At 43.3% G+C, this 21,907-nt stretch overlaps 1 protein-coding gene across 1 annotated transcript in view; it reads left to right on the top strand.

Annotated features, from left to right (window-relative positions):
- Window positions 1-21,907, top strand: part of nmbr (neuromedin B receptor) — a gene marked incomplete at both ends in the record, with an annotated part of 65,268 nt that overhangs the window by 31,305 nt on the left and 12,056 nt on the right. The window contains 2 exons of the mRNA XM_080491297.1: window positions 1,888-2,029; window positions 4,964-5,179. Coding sequence (XP_080347423.1) covers window positions 1,888-2,029; window positions 4,964-5,179 — 358 coding nt within the window. The remainder of the gene's footprint in view (window positions 1-1,887; window positions 2,030-4,963; window positions 5,180-21,907) is intronic.

Below are 21,907 nucleotides of genomic sequence, written 5' to 3'. Positions count from 1 at the left end.
AATTTCAGGATGCTTAAGATTCAGGTCACTACTTGTCCAGCTCTGCAAAGTCAAGCAACTGGCAACATTAAAGAGCCCCTGGAGCCTCACATCAGTCTCTGATTATTTCCACGTCCTGCCTGAAATCAAAAGGAGACTCTCCTCAAGAGGTCCCGTCTCCGCTGCTGGACTGAAAGTCTGTCCATGTTTGGATCACCGCCTGAGATGGTTTCTCCGTCATTCTTGACACCTTGATTTTCTTTCTCAGGCTTTCGTTTGACAGTTTGACATTTCATCAGAAGGAGGCACTCCTGATACTGAAGGGTCGAAGTACAGTTTGATTTTGCATCAACGTATCTTATGAGTCCAACATCAGGCGTCCCGCAGAGCTTCATGATGACACGTCCATTAAAGTGAGACAGGATGACGCTGAAAACATGCGGAACTGTGGCCCCCTGCTAACATTTCTATCTTTGAAACATGCAGTATAACTGCAGCGACCTATAGAAACAGGCTAACGGTGGAACAAGGACATTGGAAAACTTGATATTGAGTAATTTTTCACCGCAGGAAGAAAAGCAATATATAACATTATAATTACAGTGATGAATAGTTCTTCTGCGCAACAATAACAACAGTGTTTTCATCCACAGTGTCATGACTCCCGGTCCATAATCTCCTGGGACTTGGTAGTTTTAGGGGCTTTCAGTTTGCTGACCAGATATCAATGAGCGCCTTCCTCACTACTCCAAGTACATTCTTCTTTCTGCATCTGCTTTTCTGATTTGCGCGATTAGCTTTGTTTGTCTATTACCCAGAATGCATTGCGCACTACGTCATGTCCTCTCACCCCGCCCACTAGAAATATCGTTTGTGAGTGAACCGAGGCTGAGGTTTTTAAAGGGGACCGGAGATCTCTGGTTTGCTCCGGTTCAGAGTTCGTGGGCACGTTGTCGTCAGTTGTTCCCTGAAGAGAACTGTGGTCCGGACCAAATGGGAACGTGAACACGCCCTTATAGTTGACACTCACCCACTAGTGGCCCAACATGAAAACTAAACTAAGTTTTTTCAGTGTTTCTGATGTTTTTGTGTAAAGGCAAAACTTTTTTGAAACGAAAACACAAAAATTATGAATGTTCACTCTAAACATTGTGTAACTTAGAACAGGGGTGTTCAAACCATGGCCCGCTATGAAGTCGCTAAACTTATTGCCCAGCACGGCAAACCGTTCTCAGACGGTGACTTCATAATACAGTGCCTCATCAAAGTCACAGAAATAATTTGCCTGTAAAAAGTGCCGGATTCGAGCAAATCCCAGATAGACGATTCCCAGTTAGACGATTCCCAGATAGACGATTCCCAGATAGACGTATCTGGGAACAAACATCTTCTCTTGTTAAATCAGAACAAAAGCAGAGAACCAGAAAGACTGCTAGCCATCTCTGTGAAGTCCTTCGTGTCTCAACCACCAAACTTTCTCCTGTCACTCCTGTCAGCCATCCTTCAATCCAAAGGACAGCATCGCTGCTCCCACTGAGTGCACTGAACTACATTTGACCTATTAACTTTTTAAATTATTTATTAAAAATGATTTAATTATTAAACAATGACAATAATATTCACTCAGTTGTGCCACTAAATGAGGTCCTGGTTTCACGTCTTTTCTTTTTTTTTCTACCAAGTGATTATTTGAAGCGTTCCCATTTAAAGAATAAAGTTCTTGTCACGGGTAAAAAGCTTTAAAAAGCGGATGATGTTGCATTCCAGTTTTCTCTGGAAAATGAGCTGGAGCCATTCGTTCCAAACTGAAAATGAATTCAGGTTCACAGAATTTCTCCCCCCTTCGCTTGACCCTTATTGTCTTTGTTTTGAGGACAGGCCATTAACTCCTCGCTCTTCCTCCACCAGGTACAAGGCGATCGTGAACCCGATGGACATCCAGACGTCCAGCGCCGTCTTCTGGACGTGTCTGAAGGCCGTTTCCATCTGGCTGCTGTCCGTCCTGCTGGCTGTTCCTGAGGCCATTTTCTCACAAGTCGTCTCCATGCAGGTAAAACAAAGAGACGGCCGATCGATGCTGCGGGGACGGTGGGACAACAAAGGCCAAAATCCGATTTCATTGTTTGGGCTGATGGATGGAAAAAAACAACAACCTGAAATGCAGTTGAGCAACATTTCAAAGCCCTCTAGCCACTTCTTTCTGATGTTATTGTCTCCAAAAACATCAGAAAAGACTGAGACGATAGCGGGGATCAGTCTAACTCAATGAATAGTGGATTCCAGCTTGTTTTTTGCTGGTTGATGGACACAGGTTGAAGTTGTCTGGATTTGTTTCAAAAATGTGTTGGCTTATTTGGGCTTGTTCACTCCTCTAACTTTGTTAACCAGATATTTTCAACATATTTACAGATAACATCCCACCTCTAACCCTAACCATGTTCAGATTACACAAATACAGGAGACGAGAGGAGGGTTTTCAAAGCTGCATCCTGCTTCTGCATGTCTCTGTTTCTGATTAAAACAATTAATCTACCAATTAGTCTATTTTAAGTCGGCACGTTCGTGAGGCGGATTTAGATGAAAATGAGATGATGGAGGGGACTGTATTTTCTCACCTTTTATTGTAAAATGTCAAAAATGTTAAGAGAAAAGTGGACTAAATTCAGAAAAAGTATATTTCAAACCATTTTAGCTTGTTTGGGATCTTAAAGCATTAAAACAGTAGTTTCTTTTCTTGTTCTTTACCATAGGCATCACATGCGTCTGAAGATCTATGTTTAAAGAGCACCAGAGCCACTGAAAACACAACTTTTTGAAAACGGCTCCCAAGGTGGAACTTCATAAAAATGTTCTGACTCAGTCTCCATGTGGACGGAGGAAAAGCGCAACTTTTCTGAAAAGCTGCTACTGCCCATGTGCACCATTGTAGTAGTAAACAGTTTTGCACATGCTCAGTAGATGGACAGTAACAACGATGTCTTCCTCTAGAGTGTCGTGACTCCCAGTCCATGTTCTCCCAGGACTTGGTAGTTTTATTTTGACAGTCACTGTAATGACAATCCAACCTGGTTGTCTGTCCACTAGAATGTCCGTGTTCTCCCAGTGTCCATGTTTACGGCATATTGTTCTCTGCACCGTGTGCGTGTGGTTTCGTTACAAAAACAACCAACAGCTCCAACTAGGGGTCGGTCACGCTAACTGCATCATGTAAATGTAAAACTTTTCTGAAACAGAAATGATGCAAATTCACTTGACCGGGCTTGAAATGAGAAGGTAACATAACCCATCTGGTGGAATAAGTTTTGACCTTGAGCGCGAGAGACCCGGGATTTAATCCCGGCTGCCGGAGCAAGAATATCCAGCATACGTCAATATGACAATATCGATCATATGTGGTACCAATTCAGATATTTTATGCATGCGACTGCCTCGTCATTGACGTGTGACTGACGTCACGGATAAGCGCCGGAGGAAGCGGCTCCGCCAAAATGTTAAAAGCTGTTAAAAGCTTTGCTCTTTTATCCTCATTCTCCTTCTTCTTTCCCTCGTCATGTTGTCTAGATTTTGTCGGCTCGTATTTAACCACTTGAAAATGGATCTGCAGTGGCTTACCAGCGTTGCCAGATATGGCGGGTGTCCCCCCATTTGGCAGCCAAACTCTCTTACCTTTTAACTTTGTTTATTTTGTGCATTTGTGTGTTTATGGCGTGTTCTTCATTACACATAATAATAGTTTTATGGTTTTAACATGATTCCTACACAGGCTGAGATTTGGGCTGGTTTTTATTGAGCTGTTTGGATTATACATTGTTTTGGCTGGAAACAGTGAGTCACATCTGGCAACCCTGGCGCTGACCTGCGTGCCATTCATATTTACATCTGTCAACAGCGTCTTCTGCGCTCTGGGCCCCGGACCTGTTGGTTTGGATCACGTTCACACGGCAGTCTGATAGAGGTCACGTTTAAAATGTAATGTGAATAATCATGCCAAAAAAATCGTAATTTAGTGTGAATGCCTTTAAGACACACTTCCACCGAAACACACGAAGCATAATAGACCAAACCATTGTGAGGGAAATCGAGGGGGAAGTAAACAATCTCAAAAATGATTCATGTTCTTTATATATTTAGCACATGTGTTGTTTGTGACAATTTTATAAGTTTGGATTATCGCTTTTATAAATGTGGAGGGATACTTCTTTATTTAACCTGAGACCCTTCCCCCCCCCATTCCCCCGCTAAGATTTCAGCCGATGCGCGACAACCTCAGCTCCTCCGGTCATTGGCAGGATGTGTGAGTTGTATCTCAACGTGTTCCCGAGTTCCCGCCAGCAGAGCGTTTGTGACCTTGGCTGGATTCATGCTGAATGTGTACCGTCCATCACTTACTCGCTGCAGGCCGATCACTGACAGACCAGTTTCAACTAAGCAGGTGGGCTTTCCCACCACGCCAACCCCCCCCCCCCCCCCCCCCCCCCCCCCGACTCCCATTAGCTACGTTACAGTCAGATTTACAGCCAACATGCGTCTCTGCTCCGTTTTATGACCTCCATCGACTCTCTGCTGGTCTCTGCTTATTTCTGCCTGCAGTAGAGTTTTGTTTCTCATATTTTTACTTCTAATATAACAAATTTTCACTTATTTTCCTTCTTACATTATCTTTCTTTTCCTCTCTATATCTTGTCTTTTGTTATCTCGTCATCTTCTTTGGGTTATTTGTTTTGTCAGTCATGAAATTATAAAAAGATAATAGAAAGCTGTTCAAATAATTTTTCTTATTCCCTTATCCTTATTCTTGTCGATGTCCTTACAACCAGTGTTGACACTTACACTTTCAGCAAGAAACGAAATGAAAAATGTACTTTTCCAAGTTACAAGTTTTAATTGCTGTAACTTGTAGAGCAACTCCAGTCCTGACAACTTTCTATTCAAATTTATTTTTTGGGAATAATGTCTTCTTTCCCCGATTCTCGTTTCTTCTCAGGGTCACAAGGACAACGTGAACGTCACCTTCGTGAACTGCGTGCCCTACCCGCTGTCCAATCAGATGCATCCGAAGATCCACTCTGTAATGATCTTCTTGGTTTACTTCCTCATCCCGCTCGCCATCATCTCGGTGTATTACTACCACATCGCTCGCACGCTCATCAAGAGCGCCCACGACATGCCGGGAGAGATCAGCGACCACACCAAGCGACAGGTAACCAACGCTGGCCTTGGTGGATGGATGGATGGATGGATGGATGGATGGATGGATGGATGGATGGAGGAATGTTGGGGAAGAAGCAACAGTTCTGTTGGTGTCTGTTGTCACGCAAAAGAGAGAGGAGTATTAGTGGATGTAAACAAGTCAGTTAAGGCTTCCACACATTGCGATTCGAACAATCTTATTAGTCTCAGCCTCTCACTCTTACCAGACGAATGTAAATAATCATGCCTGCAGAGTTTATGAGGGGAACGCGAGCTGAATCGGAGCCGGCTCCACGTGATTACGCACGAATAAAAAGTCATCAAATCCAGACAAGAGGAAGAGGAACGGGATCGTATTGAGAACACACTGATCAGCGTGGGTCTGAGCGCCTGTGTATTTCCAGTGTCGTGCGGATAACTACGTCATATCATACTGCATTTCTATTGTTTAGTGAAGCTGACGTAATAACAGCTACAATCATCCTGAATATCAAACACGGTCTGATATGGATCATAGCCTTTCGACCGACGCCTCAGTTGTCCGTGAACCAACACTGTACGACCGGTCAGCGCCACGACCGCAGATTTCCTTAACAAATCTCCTGCGATCGAATCTTCCATCCAAGATTGCACTGTGTGTGCGAGGCTTTAAGCAGTGGTGTAGAGCAGGATATACGGGGGTATACAGCGTGTACCCACTGATTGTTTAGGTCAGCATTGTAAAATACACCCACTTCCAAATCCCCCCATGATTCACCACACAGCAGCATCTAACAGCCAGATTGCTTATTTCTTTTCCCCCCATCCTACTATCCTAGCCTACCTGCAATCACTGATTTGATTGGTTAATGTCGGTGCAGCATCAGGGCTGACGAGCCAATCAGAGGCAGAGAAGAGCGGGCCATGATGAGTCGAATACTGCCAACCAATAGATTATAGCAAGATTATGTGACAATGAGCAAATACTATGAACAGATTTTGACTAAATCCGGTTCGTTGTCTTTCATGCCACTGTTTGCTAAAAAAAAAAAAGAAGGCATTTCTGGGCTGCTTGAAAGAGGGTAAAATGTGAGTGCAACGACTTCTCCACAGACAACGACACCACTGCTGTTAATGGTATTGGTATTTCTGGCGGCCTGGGTTCTCAGGGGGGAGGGGGGGGGGGGCTTCCCTTCAGGCCTGGCTGGGGCCCTGGCCTGTGGGGCCCGGGTCCTGCCTGGTCTTGGCTTGATGATTTGTGAGGGATTCTGGGACTTGCACCTTCTCTTATGGTCTCCTCCTGGCTGCGGCTCGCGGTCTCCTCTGCATTCGTCCCCTGGTGCCTCCTGGACTGGGGATCTGGTCTTCATGCTGGGGCCCCTTCGGGTCTGGAGGGGTGTTGGGTGCATGGGCGGCCTGACCCGGGCCTGCTGTCTTGGCTGTTTTATTTATTTATGTACTTATTTTTGTTTGGCAAACACTGCTGAGGCTCTTCTGGTTACATGGCTGTTCATGGTTTAGGAGTTGGTTTGGGTCTCTGTGGGAACTAAAAATGTAATATACCATCAACAAGGTTATTATCTGTAACTGCCTAACGTCTGTTTCCTCAGCATCGCTGAGGCGGAACTATTTATTAATGGGATCATTTCCCGTTCCACATTAATCATCGGACCCCCGGCAGCGTCTCGTGAAATGAAGAACAAACTAATATTAGTTGCTCCAATTAATGTAAATATTGAGATTCTGACAAAGAAGAAGAAGGAACAGATGCTTAGAAAGGATTTAACCCTTCGTCAGCAGTAAGAAGCGAATTTATCACTGTATTGACTGTCTCATCCTCTTTTCTTGACTGAAGTGTTCTGATACTAAGGCAGTCACACAAAAAACGAATGGAAGCGGGGAAATTTTAATGCATATGGGTCTTTCGTTTACATGTAAACGAAGCTGCAAGCCACAGAAAACGAATGTATCTGACAGCTGGAGATTTGGAATGCCTCCATCTTTCAGTTAAACTCAGGAGTTTAACGCCACCGTTTGCAGCAGAAGCGTCATCAGAGTCGTATGTGTGCAACCTGTGTTTACAGTTTATGTTCCACAAACTGTCAATATGTCCTTCGATTGACACGATTCCCAGTCATCACCTTCTTGTATTTGACTTGTTTTGTACTTCAACGCCACATTTAGGTGGCGCTCAACATCTACCAGTCCCCCCGCAAAAAAAAACAGGAAGTCATCTGTGCCATTCGTTGTTGTTTTTTTTCCCAGGAATCTGATTGGCTGGCATGGCTTTATGCTTCTCGTTACACTGCCACCTCGAGATTTATCTCATGGTAGCTCTTAAAAAGGTTTTATGTGGGTTTGTGTTCGTCAAAAGTGTTTTGAAATCAATCTGGTGTGAACGATATTAATTTTGAAAATGTGGAGGGGCGGTGGGGGGGTAACCTTTTTTTTTTTTTTTTAATGCCTCAGCTGCCAGACCGAACAAGGGGAACGAAAGTAAATTCTCACGGCCCTGGAGACAGGTGTGAGGTGTGTTCAGGGTGAGAGTGAAAAAGTTGAGCATTCGCAGGATAAGTGAAGTGTGATTTGTAAGTATTGCAGGAGATAAACAGCCTGAAGTGTGTGTGTGTGTGTGTGTGGGGGGGGGGGGGGGGGGGGGGGGGGGGTTGTCGACTTGGACGCAATGCTTTTTGCACCCACACCTCCCCCGCCGGTCGCCGGCTTCACGAGCCTCGGTTGAGGAAGTTGAGTCACGGGGGGGAGCTTTAGTGGAGAACTGTGTCAGCCGGAGTGAGTAATCACTTTACACAAGCCTGATCTTCACAGATGGAGGGGAGGTCACGGGGAGGGGGAGGGAGGGGGGGACGGGTTGAATTATTAAACCTGCGACGGCAGCAGGTCAGATCAGGTGTACACGATCCACGACGAGGCCGGGAATTACTGCCGAGTCTCCGGGGAGCGTTCTGATAATAATCACTGCCGGCGGTAAATCCACCTCACTTCAGAGCAGCGAAACAACCAGTGGCGTTACTCTCCGTGGCGTTCCCTTTCTCCTTCTAAATGCTGTTTTTAAACATTTAGGTTTCGAGGTATCATTTCACTAAACAGCAGTTGGATCTCACTTGGTTCAGACCAGTAAAATTACAGCAAAGTAACCTGTATTTGACTATGAACCTAAGATGTTCCTCTTTGTTTCAGTGCAAACAAGTAAAAGTAATGCCGTTGTGAAATTTTCTGAAACGCTGCAACTCAGCATGTGCAACATGTCTCTCGTAAATAGTAGATGGACAATAAGAACAAAGTTTCCTCCAGAGTGTCGTGACTCCCAGTCCATATTCTCCTAGGACTCGGTAGTTTTATTTTGACAGTCACCGTAATAACAATTCAACTTGGTCGTCTGTCCACTAGAATGTTCATTCGTCATTGTCAGTGTTTATAGTGTATTGTTGTCTGTGTGCACGTCTCTGTGGTTTCATTACAAAAACAAACAATAGCACCCACTAGTGGCCTGTCATATTAACTACATAACCACATTTTATACTTGGAAGTAAAAGTAATAACTTTTCCACATGTACATTTTTTTCATGAAACCAAATGCCTCAATATTTGGTGTTGAACCCCTTTCGATGTAAACAAACATGTGAGAGGATCATAATCTTTGTTTCGTTGGCATTTAAACTAACTTTGACTCTATCAACAGAGTCTGTAATTAATAAAACGTATCTCTAAACCTTTCATAATAAATGTTCTCACAGGTTCCAGATAGGTACTAACAGCACAATGAACAGTCGTGATGACATTTTAGATTCATAAAAATGGAAAATTAGTTAATTTGGACATTGTTGTTTTTTTTTTTTTTTTTTTTTGCGTATTAATTGAGACTTCTTCTTTCACATGACTGATGGACGTGCATCCTGGGTTTACCTGCTTCTAAGTCCACAAAAACACATTTGTTATTAGTATTCTTCCTTTTTTTTTTTTTGTTTCATCACGGAGTACATTTGCTGAAGCTGTTATTTTCAAAAAACACATCAATCCATGGAGAAAAGTCATCCGAATGCCACAAAGAGCGGAGTCCGGCTGCACTCCTGTGTGGGTCGGGGGTTCAGCCAAGACACTTTGCAGTGAAGCCGACCTCCGCTAACTCGGGGTTAATGGAGTCTTTGACTACCGACGCTGAATCGGGTTGTGATGCTGAGAGGCGAAGAGGAAGAAGAGGAGAATCAACAAAGACACATGAATAGCACCGCCACCGTGAAAAGTACACCCAGACTCATACAGAGCAAGAAATTTAGAGTTAGAAATGAGAAAAAAAAAACTAGTTTCCAAGCTTCGTATGGCTTTTTGTAAACTAATTTCACCTCAAATATGGCTGCAGGTATCCATATACTTTTAGCTGCTCTTCATCATTCACATCACAGATGAGAGCTTTTTCTTTGAAAACCATTGAAATAGGTTTAAAAGAAAAGAAACGGTTTTAATGCCCTGTGATTTTTAGCCTTGACCACGTCGGTTCCTCTCTCCTCACCTCCTTGTGAATTCCTTGCCTCAATTCGCCTCGTCTAATTAATCTCATTACAGCCGAAGCCATTTGTTGCGTCCTCGTGGGGGAGCGACGCCATCAGCACTTTCCATTGATCGCAGGGGGAGAAAATCCTTCTCCACATCCCAATCGTATCTTCACATCTGTCGGGGGGCTGGAGGACAATTGCTACTTTAACAGCAGACGCCCACGTCAATACCGAACCTGCCCACTATCTTATCTGATAGCAGCTAATTCATTATGCTCGCACAGATAAGAAATACATTAGAGGACAGAAGGCGGGGAAGAGCTGCGTTCAGACCACACGGCAACAACAGCTGCTTCTGTGGTAAAAGGTTCAAAATCCTTTGGCCTGTTATAAAGCGTTTCGCTGACATTAAATGTCATCGATACAACAGATCCTATTACATCTCATACCCAGGAAAAATAAGATTACTCCTCTACTCACTGTTTCCCAACTAACACAGCCTCACTCCAAATAGTGTAATACCTTCGTTTGTCCACTGCTGAAGAACGAAGTTATTTCACAAAATTGCACATGATGGGAACACGGTTGTGTTTCATCTGCCTATTAATTTGTTCCTGCTTGTGGACCGCAGGTCACGTGACTGTAGAGTTACATGACATGACCAAACATGACAGACATAGCTTCTATTTTTGGTGGAATTTGCTGCGTTTTAATAAATCTTGTGGCTTTGGCTTAGTTTTGATAGCTTTTCTAGTGAAAAATGTGCACTTTATTTTCATCCTATCCATTCAGTTTATGTATACAATCTGTACTTTTTTTTGCTTCAACGTACGTTCATATAGCTTTCTGAACAAGACTGCATTATTTTGTGGTCGAACTCCCAGTTCATTTTCTCCTGGGACTGAAAGTCACTGTAATAACAATCCAACTTGGTCGTCTGTCCATACGAACGTCCGCGTTCTCCCATTGTTAATGTTTATAGCGTATTGTTCTATTGTTGTGTGGTTTCGTTACAAAAAAAAACACGAGTGGTCTGGCATGCAAACGACATCATTTTCAGTGTTTCTATTTCCGTGAAAATGAATACGGTGTTCAATACGTCGCCATGTAAACGCAAAACCGACGGTGGCATGCGTCACTGCCACAATGCCCCCAAAAAACTTGTAACAGCACCACCTTGTGGCCTGGCATTCTAACGACATCGTTTTCAGCGTTTGGGATGTTTCTCGTTTTCATAACATGAACGTAAACACTAAACTCTTCTGAAAGGAAAGTGATTCGTTTTATCACTTGAAACATTGTCGTGTAAATGGTTTGTTTACAGAGGCGGAGCCGTTTACAAGGAGTTGTGTTTCCAGTGGCTCCAAGCGGCGGTGTTGTGGAAACTGGCCCCAAAAACACAACGAAAGTCTGTTTTCACTTGAAAACGGTGTCATGTAAACGAGGCTTAACTTGTATATCTTTTTTATATTTTTTATATACAACGACTTTATTAGATTTCTGCACATTTTTAAAACAATATAATTGAGGCAAACATGCGAAGTAAAACAAGAGTGATTTATCAAAACATTGGAAACCTGGTTTTCAAACTCTGCTCCGACTCTAGAAAGCGTCGTATTCTGCTTTTCCTTGACATTTGAAAAAGCCTCACGTCCCCACTTCATATCTGTAGTCCAACCCTCAAAGGGATTCTGGCTTCTGGTTTGGACGCGCGACGCGGCTGATCTCCGGTCACGACATGAGAAAAACTGAGTTACGATCGAGGATTTTTGATGTTAGTTTCCGCTTCGCTCATCCTTCTAAAATGAACCAAAGGCTCTAAATTTGAACCGTTAATAATAAAAGAAAGACGATGCCTGCAGCAAGTCCCGGGGACAGTTGAATAAAACATTTCACCCTGTGTGATGTTTCAGCGGAGATTCAAAACCAACAATCAGCCGCATGGCAGTTTGTACCTGGTTTAGCGTTTGTAGCTTGTACTCCTACATTAATGGAGCATTTTAACAACCTCCTCACTGCTGCCAGGATTATTTTTATGCCACTGTGCCTGTGACAGCTGGAGGCCAGAGGCATTGTGGTTTTTTTTATTTTTTTTTATTTTAAGATACTGATTGACAGCTCCAAAATGACAAATTGACTGGCTGCTCATCTTGTCAGGTTCCTTGTTTTGGAAGATAAACTTGCCGGATGAATCACAAACTGGAATCGAAGCAGTACATTTTCTCAAACTGGCGCTTTTATGCATGTGAAGGCAACATTAAGAGGTCGCAATTAAAGAGAAATATAGCGAAACATTCCCACAGTTATGGAGATGGATGCTGCTCTATTTTAAGGCGTTTTAGAACCTTTTGTTTTGGATGTCCATTTACTCGACGGTGGTCGTCAGGGCCTTTTGAAAACGCCTCCCCGGGTGGAACTTTTTGAAAATGTTCCAACTCCTTCTCTGTGGAAACGGGGGAAAATGCAGTTTTTTTCTGACACGCTCCTACAGCCATTGTAAATAGTTTTTTCTGCACATGTTATGATGGACGATAACAAGAGTTTCATGACTCGCAGTTCAAATTCTCCTGGGACTCGCATGATTGAAAACATGATGTGAAATTAGATTAGGAAGGTCACATTGCCCTTAATCATAACTGAACTAAAATGTTGGTGATAAAAGTCTAGAAGTTACTCTGTGCAGTTTTTATTTGCATCGACGTATCAGAAAATCCAATCCTTTCTGCTCAAAGCGGTGAAGCACAGCGACGACGTGACCCTCCCACATGAGGAGGAAAATGAGGAGCTTTTCTTTGCGTCTGTCTGAACCTCATTGACCTTCTGTTTATGTCTCAGTTATTATATGTCAGTAACGTTATATGTCACATTGCCTTGTGTCTTTGTGCCACTTTCAAATCTTTCATGTGAACCCTGTGGTTTCTGACATGAAAGGGGAAATGGGCGATCTGAGAGACTAATAAAGTACGATCTTTTTTTTAAACCAGTACACGAATGGGAAAAACACATCTATCAGATGGGTATAATACTGAGGGCTCTTCACGAGCCTCTTCAAAAACAGAGGAGTGCTGAGAGCAGAGAGGAGGTCGACGTTGCGGCCGTGTTTCATTCATGACCTTATTCACTGTGTTGGCAGACAGATGTGTGTCAAGTGTAATCCTTTTTCGTTCGCAGAGAAAAGATAACTAGGTCACCTGGAAATCCTCCTTTTTTTAAAATCTGGTTTCATGAGCTTCAGGGCACGCTTGGTGTTGATAAACAGCCAGGGGTCTTTTCTGGGCACTCGGGGCCGCAACATGCAAGAGGCATTATTAGTAGGGATTTCCCGATCACACTTTTTGCCCCCGATACCGATCCGATTTTTCAGAATTGAGTATCGGCCGATACCGATACTTTCCCGATCCGATACTTACATTGCTATTGCAAATATACTCAGTAGTCAATAATACTTAGGAGCAACTAAGATGTCTGAAGCTAAAAGCACTATTGGCAGAAGCTTTGTTTAGCTTGAAATTATTGTAAAACTCATTTATTGAATCAAAATTCTTCTCTTTCTCTTTAGTTGTTGTTGTAAACTGGGGGTACATCCACACGAGGGGCACTGTGACTCACCAAACACAATAAAAAAGCAGAAGAAGACAGACCACATAGAAATGTAGAAGTAGACTTCTGCACATAAACACATAAACCACTGTATATAACTCTAGTTTTATAGGTCTATGGCCCCGCTGCGCCTGCTTCTAGCTTCTGCAGCTCGACCAGAGCTTGTAGTCCCTAATTGTTGTGGTTATTAGGTGACGTTGCGGACCGCGTTTTTTTTTTTTTTTTAGATCGGCGGGGTGATCGGCTGGATTTGCCGATCCCCGATCACTCACAAATCACCAATATCGGCCTCGATCTGATATCTACCAATCGGATCGGAACTTTACTACTTGCATGCTTTGGCTTTTGCAAACGCCTCGAGTTGGTCTTCCAAGTCCAAATATTATAGTATTTAGTATAGTACTGTGAGCGTCTCCATGGTTCACAAGACGCTCCTTCTAGCCACTACAAGAGTCAACAAGCAGGGGGCGCCATTAGGGGGAGTCCTGGCATTCACATCTGGCGTTACAGTTCGTTTAGGCTTCGTTTATACGACACTAAAAATGATGTCGTGAGCATGCCAGGCCACTAGTGGGTGCTGTTTTGTTGGTTTTTGTAATGAAACCACACACACACACGCGCACAGAGAACAATACACTATAAACGTTAACAATGGGAGTACACCAGTGTACTCGCGCATGTGCAGGAGAATTATTTACTGTGGCGCATGCGCAGCGTTTCCAAAAAATTGCAATTTCCCCCGTTTCTACGGAGACCGGGTTGGAACCATTTTTTTAAAAAAGGTGTGTTTTCACGTGGCTCCGAGCACCGGCGTGTAAACATTTTCAAGTGAAAACGGAAAATTTTCCTGACGTTTTATTTGAGTTTTCACCCATTTTGCGACTGTGGACGTACACCACAGCCACTGCAAATAGTTCTTCTACACATCCGTGAGGGGTTTTACAATAACAGCGTTTAATTCGAGTGTGGCATGACTCCCAATCCAGGTTCTCCTGGGAGTGTAAAAGCTGAGACTCACCCACAATGGGTCAACTCCCATTTGTTAATGTTTATGTGTGTGGTTGCGTTACATAAACAAACAATAGCACCCACTAGTGGCCCGACAAGTTAATGTCTCCATCCACTGTGATGAAGTCATTTCAGGAAGACATGAGGATGTTCCTAAACATAGTCACTGGCCTGAAAAGGGTTTAACTAGAAAAGACGCCTGTGTTCTGTGTGTAGCCTTGCTTTTATGTCTTTGCAAAGCAGCCAGCATGACCTTGCTTGATGAGTCTATATATTTCTCCACATTTGCCATAAAGTTTTAAAATTTTTCTTCCACTGAGTCTTTACTTGCTCCCAGAAACGTCGCGGCAAGTGGGACTGATGGACCATTGCTGGTGTTTTATTGTGGCTGATCAGTGTAAAACAGCAAAGTAATCTGAAAACACAAAGTAACAATAACAATCAATCAAGCCGCATTTCCAGTTAAGTGTTTCCTTCTTCATTATCTTAAAACCTACCAATAAAACTGAGTTATGCGCCAGCTTGAGTGGTGAGAAAACTGACCCGGGGCTGTAAGAAGACATTGTTTCTGCAGAACTCGGCCTTCTTCGTTCAAATTAAAGTGAGAGATTGAGATATAAACCACACTGATTGAATCCCCGGAGAGTTGACTTCCTGATATTATATCATCTCTGTGCTGATATCCCGCTGCTGGTCGATACAGCTCCACATCTTTGAATATCCCGGAGTGCTTTCCTCTGCAGATGCATCCTGATCATCAGTCCACTGAGAGCCTTTAAGCTCGAATGTCTTGGCATTGAGCAGCAGTCACATAAATGATGCACTGGTTTCCTCGTGTTTTCTGTAAAGTTTAATTCTTCAGCTCTAAATCATCCAGACGAGCGGCGGCGGCTGTGTGCAGCAAGTATTCAGTACTGAGGGAGGTTCTGGGTTTATGCAACATATTTTCCAGTCAGCCAGCTGTTAGAATGAAAGGAAACATTCAGAACGACACTGCAAAGCAAACGGGCTTGAACGTCAAAAGGACTAAGACTAATGGTGCAAACACTTTCACACCTTCATTTGGTTCCCTCAGCGTTCACACTGCGCGTGTTACAGCGAATCAAACCACCTGGACAACGTCGCGCAGTTACAACAGCTGCTCGCCTGGGGGCGCTATCGCCCGGATTACTAAATTTACTCTTTGCCGGTTCGATCTAAACTCATTTGGTACGAAAAAATAAAGAATCTAAATCACACAAAGTGGATACATTACATTATTTTTGTTTTAAATGTGTAAAGACCGTCTATAGATGTTAATGCACTGCAGGAGAAGCAAGTCCTCATCCAATATGGCGGCCTGCGTGTTGGTAGTTCATCTCGGCTGTTTTGGTGCAGCGTCACGCGTTTGTCCGTCTCTTTTGGGAGCATTAGCAGCCAGGACATGAAACATTGTCCTTCCATCTTCACGTACGTATAATAAATGAATCAGTCATCAAACTGATGTAGCGCATGCACTAATAAAAGAATACCACTATCTACACATTATTAAGACATGAAATTACCATGAAAGCAACGCCACATTTCTTTGAGAGAAATACTCGCTTTAGAAACTTGAAAGACGCTGGAGGAAACCGAAGGTAAAAGCTGCCATTACCCCGAGATGGAACACCCGTGCCAGAAATTCCCTGCTGTTGTGATCCTTGAAACGTACGATTGAGTGCAGCTGGACTGGTGGAGACACCGAACTTTAGGCTTTCAAGAAGATTGAGGAAAAGGTGAAAATAACATTGTTTGTAGCCCATGTTACGTGAAACACCTTTTACATGGAATCTTCTTGCCGAAGGCACAACTACTTGTATAAATGGATCATTTGGGCAGATTTAACAATAAGCCCTCATCACTTCAGCTGGAGGCGATCACAGCTGACTCTGGACACTTTCTGGACATGACGTCTGTCCATTACATGATAAACACAGTTAGACAGTTTGGCGCTGGGGCCTGCAATCTTCATGAAGAAAAAGAGCCGTTTTCACAATTTTCTTCCAAATAAAATTTGTCTGGCGCCAAAAAAAGAAACAAAAAAAACAACATTTTGAATATAAAAATTCACTATAGATGCAAAAAAGAAGGTTGAATTAATGAAGTGTCACAGGTACAATTTAGATCAATTTTATAATTTTTTTTTCTGTTATGAGCAAAATAAAAAACCAGTAGATCACCAGTGTGGCTGCCGTCTCTCTTGGGTGATCGAGGGTATCGAGCTCCTCGCTCCACACATATCTCATATTTCCATCTCTTCACTGACCCAGGCCAGGTTGCAATTGGTTTTCAAGATTCCAACAATTTACCTTCCATTTATTTTCCAATTTCCTCTCAGGTTTTCTCGCCGTTCAGATGAATTTACATACAAACAGGTAGAGTGATTCGATTGTGCACCGGCGGTGGATGAGGCTGATGACTAGTTTGTAATCCGATGTGTGGTGGGAAATTTCTGCATTGATGACTGAGGTGGAATCCACACTTGGACATTTACACGTCCTTTATTAGTTTAAAGGAACTTGAAACCAATTTGATTTGTTCAGTAATTGTTTAGTCAGTGCGACATTTTCAATCAGTAGAATTCTTCAACACTTCTGGACTTAAGGAGAGGTATCGAGGAAAGGAGATAGGAGGGATTATTCGGATGCACCCTCTGTTTCATCTGTCTGCCTTGTTTGTTTTTCCGAAGCTCGTCGTTACAGAATCTTCTTGGCCACCAGAGCCTCAGGATGTTCTTCCGCCTCGTATTAATGAGGACCTGCAATCTCTGCTCCAATCCCTCCGTCAGCTTCCACGTTTCCAAACCAAACAAGAGCACTGCTTTCATACTTGCCCCGGGTCGTGAGTGCCACAGAGCGCCACCTTGGTTCCAGCATCGTGAACGCCTGCCTTGCTCTCCCAACGCGTGTCTTGTTCACTGCGACATTAAATTTGAGTACCATTGAAGTCATTTCTGATATTTTGTATTTCAGTTTGACAATTTGCTGTTTCAATGTGTAGCGTGTGGGGTTGTCTGTCTCTGAGCGTTTGCCCGGTGAGGGGCTGCCGGCCCGTCCAGGGTGATATAGTATCTATAAATAAACTGGGATTGGCTCCAGCGCCCCGCGACCCTAATCCGGATTAAGTACGAGTTGCAGCGTTTAATTTAACTTTGATTTTGAGGTTGCGTTGTGGCGTTCTGGGACACCGTACAAAGTTTTCTTTTACCTTTCAACTTTACCGAGAAAGCAATATTGCCTAATCTAATTTGATCCTTAAATTAAACTTTTTTTTTTAACCGAATCTCATCACTGTTATTCTTGGTGCGATTCTAATCCACCGTTGGAAATCCCGTTTTCCAGACGGACTGAATATTCGCGCACCGTCGTTTCTCCTTATTTCGACTCTGGCAGCTGTTTTCGCCACAGCGTCGTTTTCTGATTGCATTAGTGAACGGAGAGAGAGGAGTTGAGGTGTTCGCAGGTGGCTGAGGTTCACGGGGGGAGAGAGCGACGGCGGGAACTGACAAAGAGAGAGGCGACAGACTCCGCAGAGGGAGCGAGGGAGCGAGATGAAGGAGTGTCACATGAATAGGCGGAGACAGTGGGGATGAGCACAAAGCTGTGAGAGGAGAAAAGGGGGCAAAGACGGGACGAGGGGGGGGGGTTTCTCACCGTCACATCCTCTGACTGACAGCAGTGGATGCGGAAGCTTGAATCTATTCTTCATATTAGCTCAGCTTTTGACCAGCTGTTGTGCAATTTTCCGCATTTAAATGTATGTAAATAAAGTTGCTCTCTTTCTGCTCAATTATTTCCATCCCCGGTGGGATGAGACTTCCCTCCTACGCATGCAGATTGCAGTTGCTTCACCAGTAAATATATGTGAATGAAATCGGAATGAGTCGGGAGTGTTTTCAAAAAGTTGCATTTTCAGCCATTTCTATGGAAACGAAATTAGATCGCTTTAAAAAAAATTTGCTTTTAAACCCGTTTCCATTGAAGCAGTTGAAGTGTTTTCAAGATGTTGTGTTTTTGACCGTTTCCACGAAGACGGAGTTGGAATTTTTTACTAAAAGTTGCGTTTTCCTCTGTATACATGGAAACGAAATCGGAGCATTTTCAAAAAGTTGCATTTTCACCCATTTCCATTGAAACACAGTTCCAGTGTTTTTCATAAAGTTTCGTTTTCACCCACTTCCATGGAGACTGAGTTGGAGTGTTTTCAAAAAGTTGCATTTTCAGCCATTTCTATGGAAACGAAATTAGATAATTTAAAAAAAAAGTTGCTTTTAAACCCGTTTCTATTGAAGCAGTTGAAGTGTTTTCAAGATGTTGTGTTTTTGACCGTTTCCATGAAGACGGAGTTGGAATTTTTTGCTAAAAGTTGCGATTTCCTCTGTATACATGGAAACGAAATCGTAGCATTTTCAAAAAGTTGCATTTTCACCCATTTCCATTGAAACAGAGTTCCAGTGCTTTTCATAAAGTTGCGTTTTCACCCACTTCCATGGAGACTGAGTTGGAGTGTCTTCAAAAAGTTTTGTTTTTCGTGCATTTACATGAAAACAAAATCCGAGCATTTTTGAAAAGTTGCGTTTTCACCCAATTCCACTCCCAGCTCATTTCGAGTTTTGTCAAAAAAGTTGCATTTTCATCCAATCCCATCTACAAATATTTCCACTTAAGGAGCCATTTTCAAAAAGATGCTTTTTCAGAGGCTCCAAGGACCGTCGTCCTTTATGTTTGCGTTTCCACTTGAAAACGTCTTGTAAATGGGGCCTTATCTTTCTCTCATCAATCTGGAGATTAATTTGTGTGCATGTTTTTTTAAACATTGTAAGCATGTGAACTCTTGTCCCTCTTCTCAGCTTGATGCGTCTCGACTGCGAGTTTGAATCCCACCGTGGCTCCCCTGGAGAGAAGCAAACTCCCAGTCAAAACCTTCCTGCCTTCATTTCCAATCCGCCACAAAGAGCCGAAGAGATTGCGTCTCACACCGTTACATCCTGAATATAGACGCCAGAGTACAGACGTCATTTCTGCTGGTTTCTTTCTGTGTTTTTGAACAAAAGCAGCAGCAGCCGCAGCAGCGACAGAAACGCCGGAAACATTCAGAAAACCACCGTCTCTCAGTCACCGCAGCAGTTTACCGCCAAAGTTTTTTCTCAACTGAGACAAGAGTTCATCTTTATTCATGAGATGACAAACATAGAAAAAAGCCCCTCCAGGCACCGTTTACAGAAATAAACTGTACGAGATGAAATCTGAGCAATACAATGTTTTGACTGTCCTTCACATCCAAGTCATTCAGAGAATTATTATTATTATTTTTTTTTTTTAACACATTTCTTCTTCGGTTTATTGAATTCACAAACTGTGAGTGTGTGTGTGTGTGAGAGAGAGTGAGAGAAAGACAGATACATGGGCTTTATGTCTTACCGCTGGCAGCAATATCAGCAAAAGGCCGGATCAAGATCTTAGCTGGTGTCGAGATGCGACTTATCATGGCGGCAAGAAAAAGCACATGAGCGCCTTCAAACGCTCGTGTTGATTCACGCCTGAATAACAAGCAGAGGCAAACAGCATGTGCTGAACTTCAGTCTCTACGTACATCCAGAGAAGAACAGACATGTTCTTACGACGGAAACGTTCGGGGAGATGAAATGTGTGTTTCTCAAAACCGACAGTGGAGTGGTGGTGCCCCGCGTCTCACTTTGTTCTGGTTCTGGTATTTAACCTTCATTTAACGGGGCAGAACAAATTCACATTTACAGCAAAAGAAAATACAAAGTGAGGATGATTCATCCACTATAAAGGGAATATGCAATAAACTAACTATACTTCATTAATCCCTTTTGGGGAAATACTTTTTTTTTTTTTTTTCTTCACATTCAACTAAAACTCAAAGATAAGACAAATATCAGACAAATCAAAACAGTTTTACTTTCTAGTTCTAGTAATTTGTCAGTGGCCCAGAATGACCCAGAAAATAACTGATATTCTCAAACGACCCGTCTTTTCCAGCCAAAATGTTACCGCTGGTTTGATGACGTATATATTGTCCACAGAGGTGTCAAAATGAACGCGTTAATGTCGATTATTCCGTCGTCATGGTTAATCTGATCAAGAATTCCAACACATGACACAGGCCGTCTGTCCAAGTGGACCTACTGCTGCACATGTTTTTATGGAATGTTTTCTCTTTATATTAATCTTAAGTCTATTAAAACACAAAGCTTTACAACTTTTTTTTTAAAAACCATTATTTAAGCATATACTTACCACCCGCACTCGCTTCCTTTCTTGGATTTCGCCACGATTTCTACCTAATTCGCTGCTTCACGTCAGCACAAAGCTCATAAACTCCCAGAGCTACTTATCGGCGTGAGACTGGAGGGGCACCTGGGGTCCAGCTCGGCTGCACCGGAGGCAGATTGAAGTGAAATCAAAGAAAGCATGAGGGAAATTTGCAAAGCTCATTTTGTGAGGACAAGCCAGGGGACGAACAAAAAGGCGGGATTATCCTTTTAATGCTGACATTGCTGTGATAGCTGTGAACCCCTCCGCCCCTATGCAAAGCCACACGTTTGGTTTGTGTGTGTGTGTGTGTGTGTGTGTGTGTGTGGGTGTGTGTGTGTGTGTGTGTGTGTGTGTGTGTGTGTGTGTGTGTGTGTGTGTGTGTGTGTGTGGTGTGTGTTTGGAGAAAATGCCACTAAAGCCAAAGTGGAGCTGGATTTACCTCTGACTGACTGACTGATGACTCTTTCAAAGGAAACTTCAAGGTTCCTCCAAAAAGAGAAAAATTCACGCCGGTTAGGTTTTTAAACGCAGCCTGGATGTTTCCTAAATGAACCACGCATCATGTACAAGTGAAAAACGAAAACCAGCACGATGTCTTGTTTTGCAGTTTGGCGGTGTCGCTACAGAACCTTTACAGTCGGTGAATGTGGTGGAGCTGCAGCTCCTGAGCAAACGGTGATTTTTCTTTTATAAAAAAGCTCCATTTTGCGTGTGCAGAACAACGAGTTACTACGGCCGTGGTGCACTTGTGCAATAGCAGCGTTTGCGCCGTCTACAAAGGAGACAGAGTTTGTATTTTCCTCCGTTTCCATGGAAACGGATTTGCAGCGTTTTTGAAAATCGCATTTTCCGGGAAAGTTGCATTTTCGCCCGTTTCAGTGGAGGTGGAGTCGGAGCATTTTCGTAAAGTGGTGTTTTCAGCCGTCTCCATGGAGACCGAGTTGTATCGTTTTCGGAAAGTTGATGGAAACGGAGCCGGGAGTATTTTTTCATAAAGTTTCACCCTAAGAGCGGTTTTCCAAAAGTTGCATTTTCAGTGACCCGCAACGCAACAGAGACTAACTGGGCTGCGTGAGGCAAATAATACGTTTTTTTTTTTTTTTGCCTTTTTGAAGATTTTTAATCTTTTCAGGATTTCAGCAGAGAACAAATGATGTCCGGCGTGGATGAAGACGTGCAAGAGGAAGAGTATGGTGCCGCGGAGACACGCAGGCAGCTCGCGTTTCACCATTCATTAATCGCTCGTCGGCTCCTCTGTTGCCCTTCCAGAGCGCTCTTCCTCACTCGCCGTCTTCCTCGCTCGTCCTTTTGTACCGCAGCACGCCACAGTGAGAGAGA

This window comes from Lipophrys pholis (assembly GCF_963383615.2).
Source record: "Lipophrys pholis genome assembly, chromosome: 21".
NCBI classification, from domain to species: Eukaryota; Metazoa; Chordata; class Actinopteri; order Blenniiformes; family Blenniidae; genus Lipophrys; species Lipophrys pholis.
This window is presented reverse-complemented; position numbering and strand designations above follow the sequence as displayed.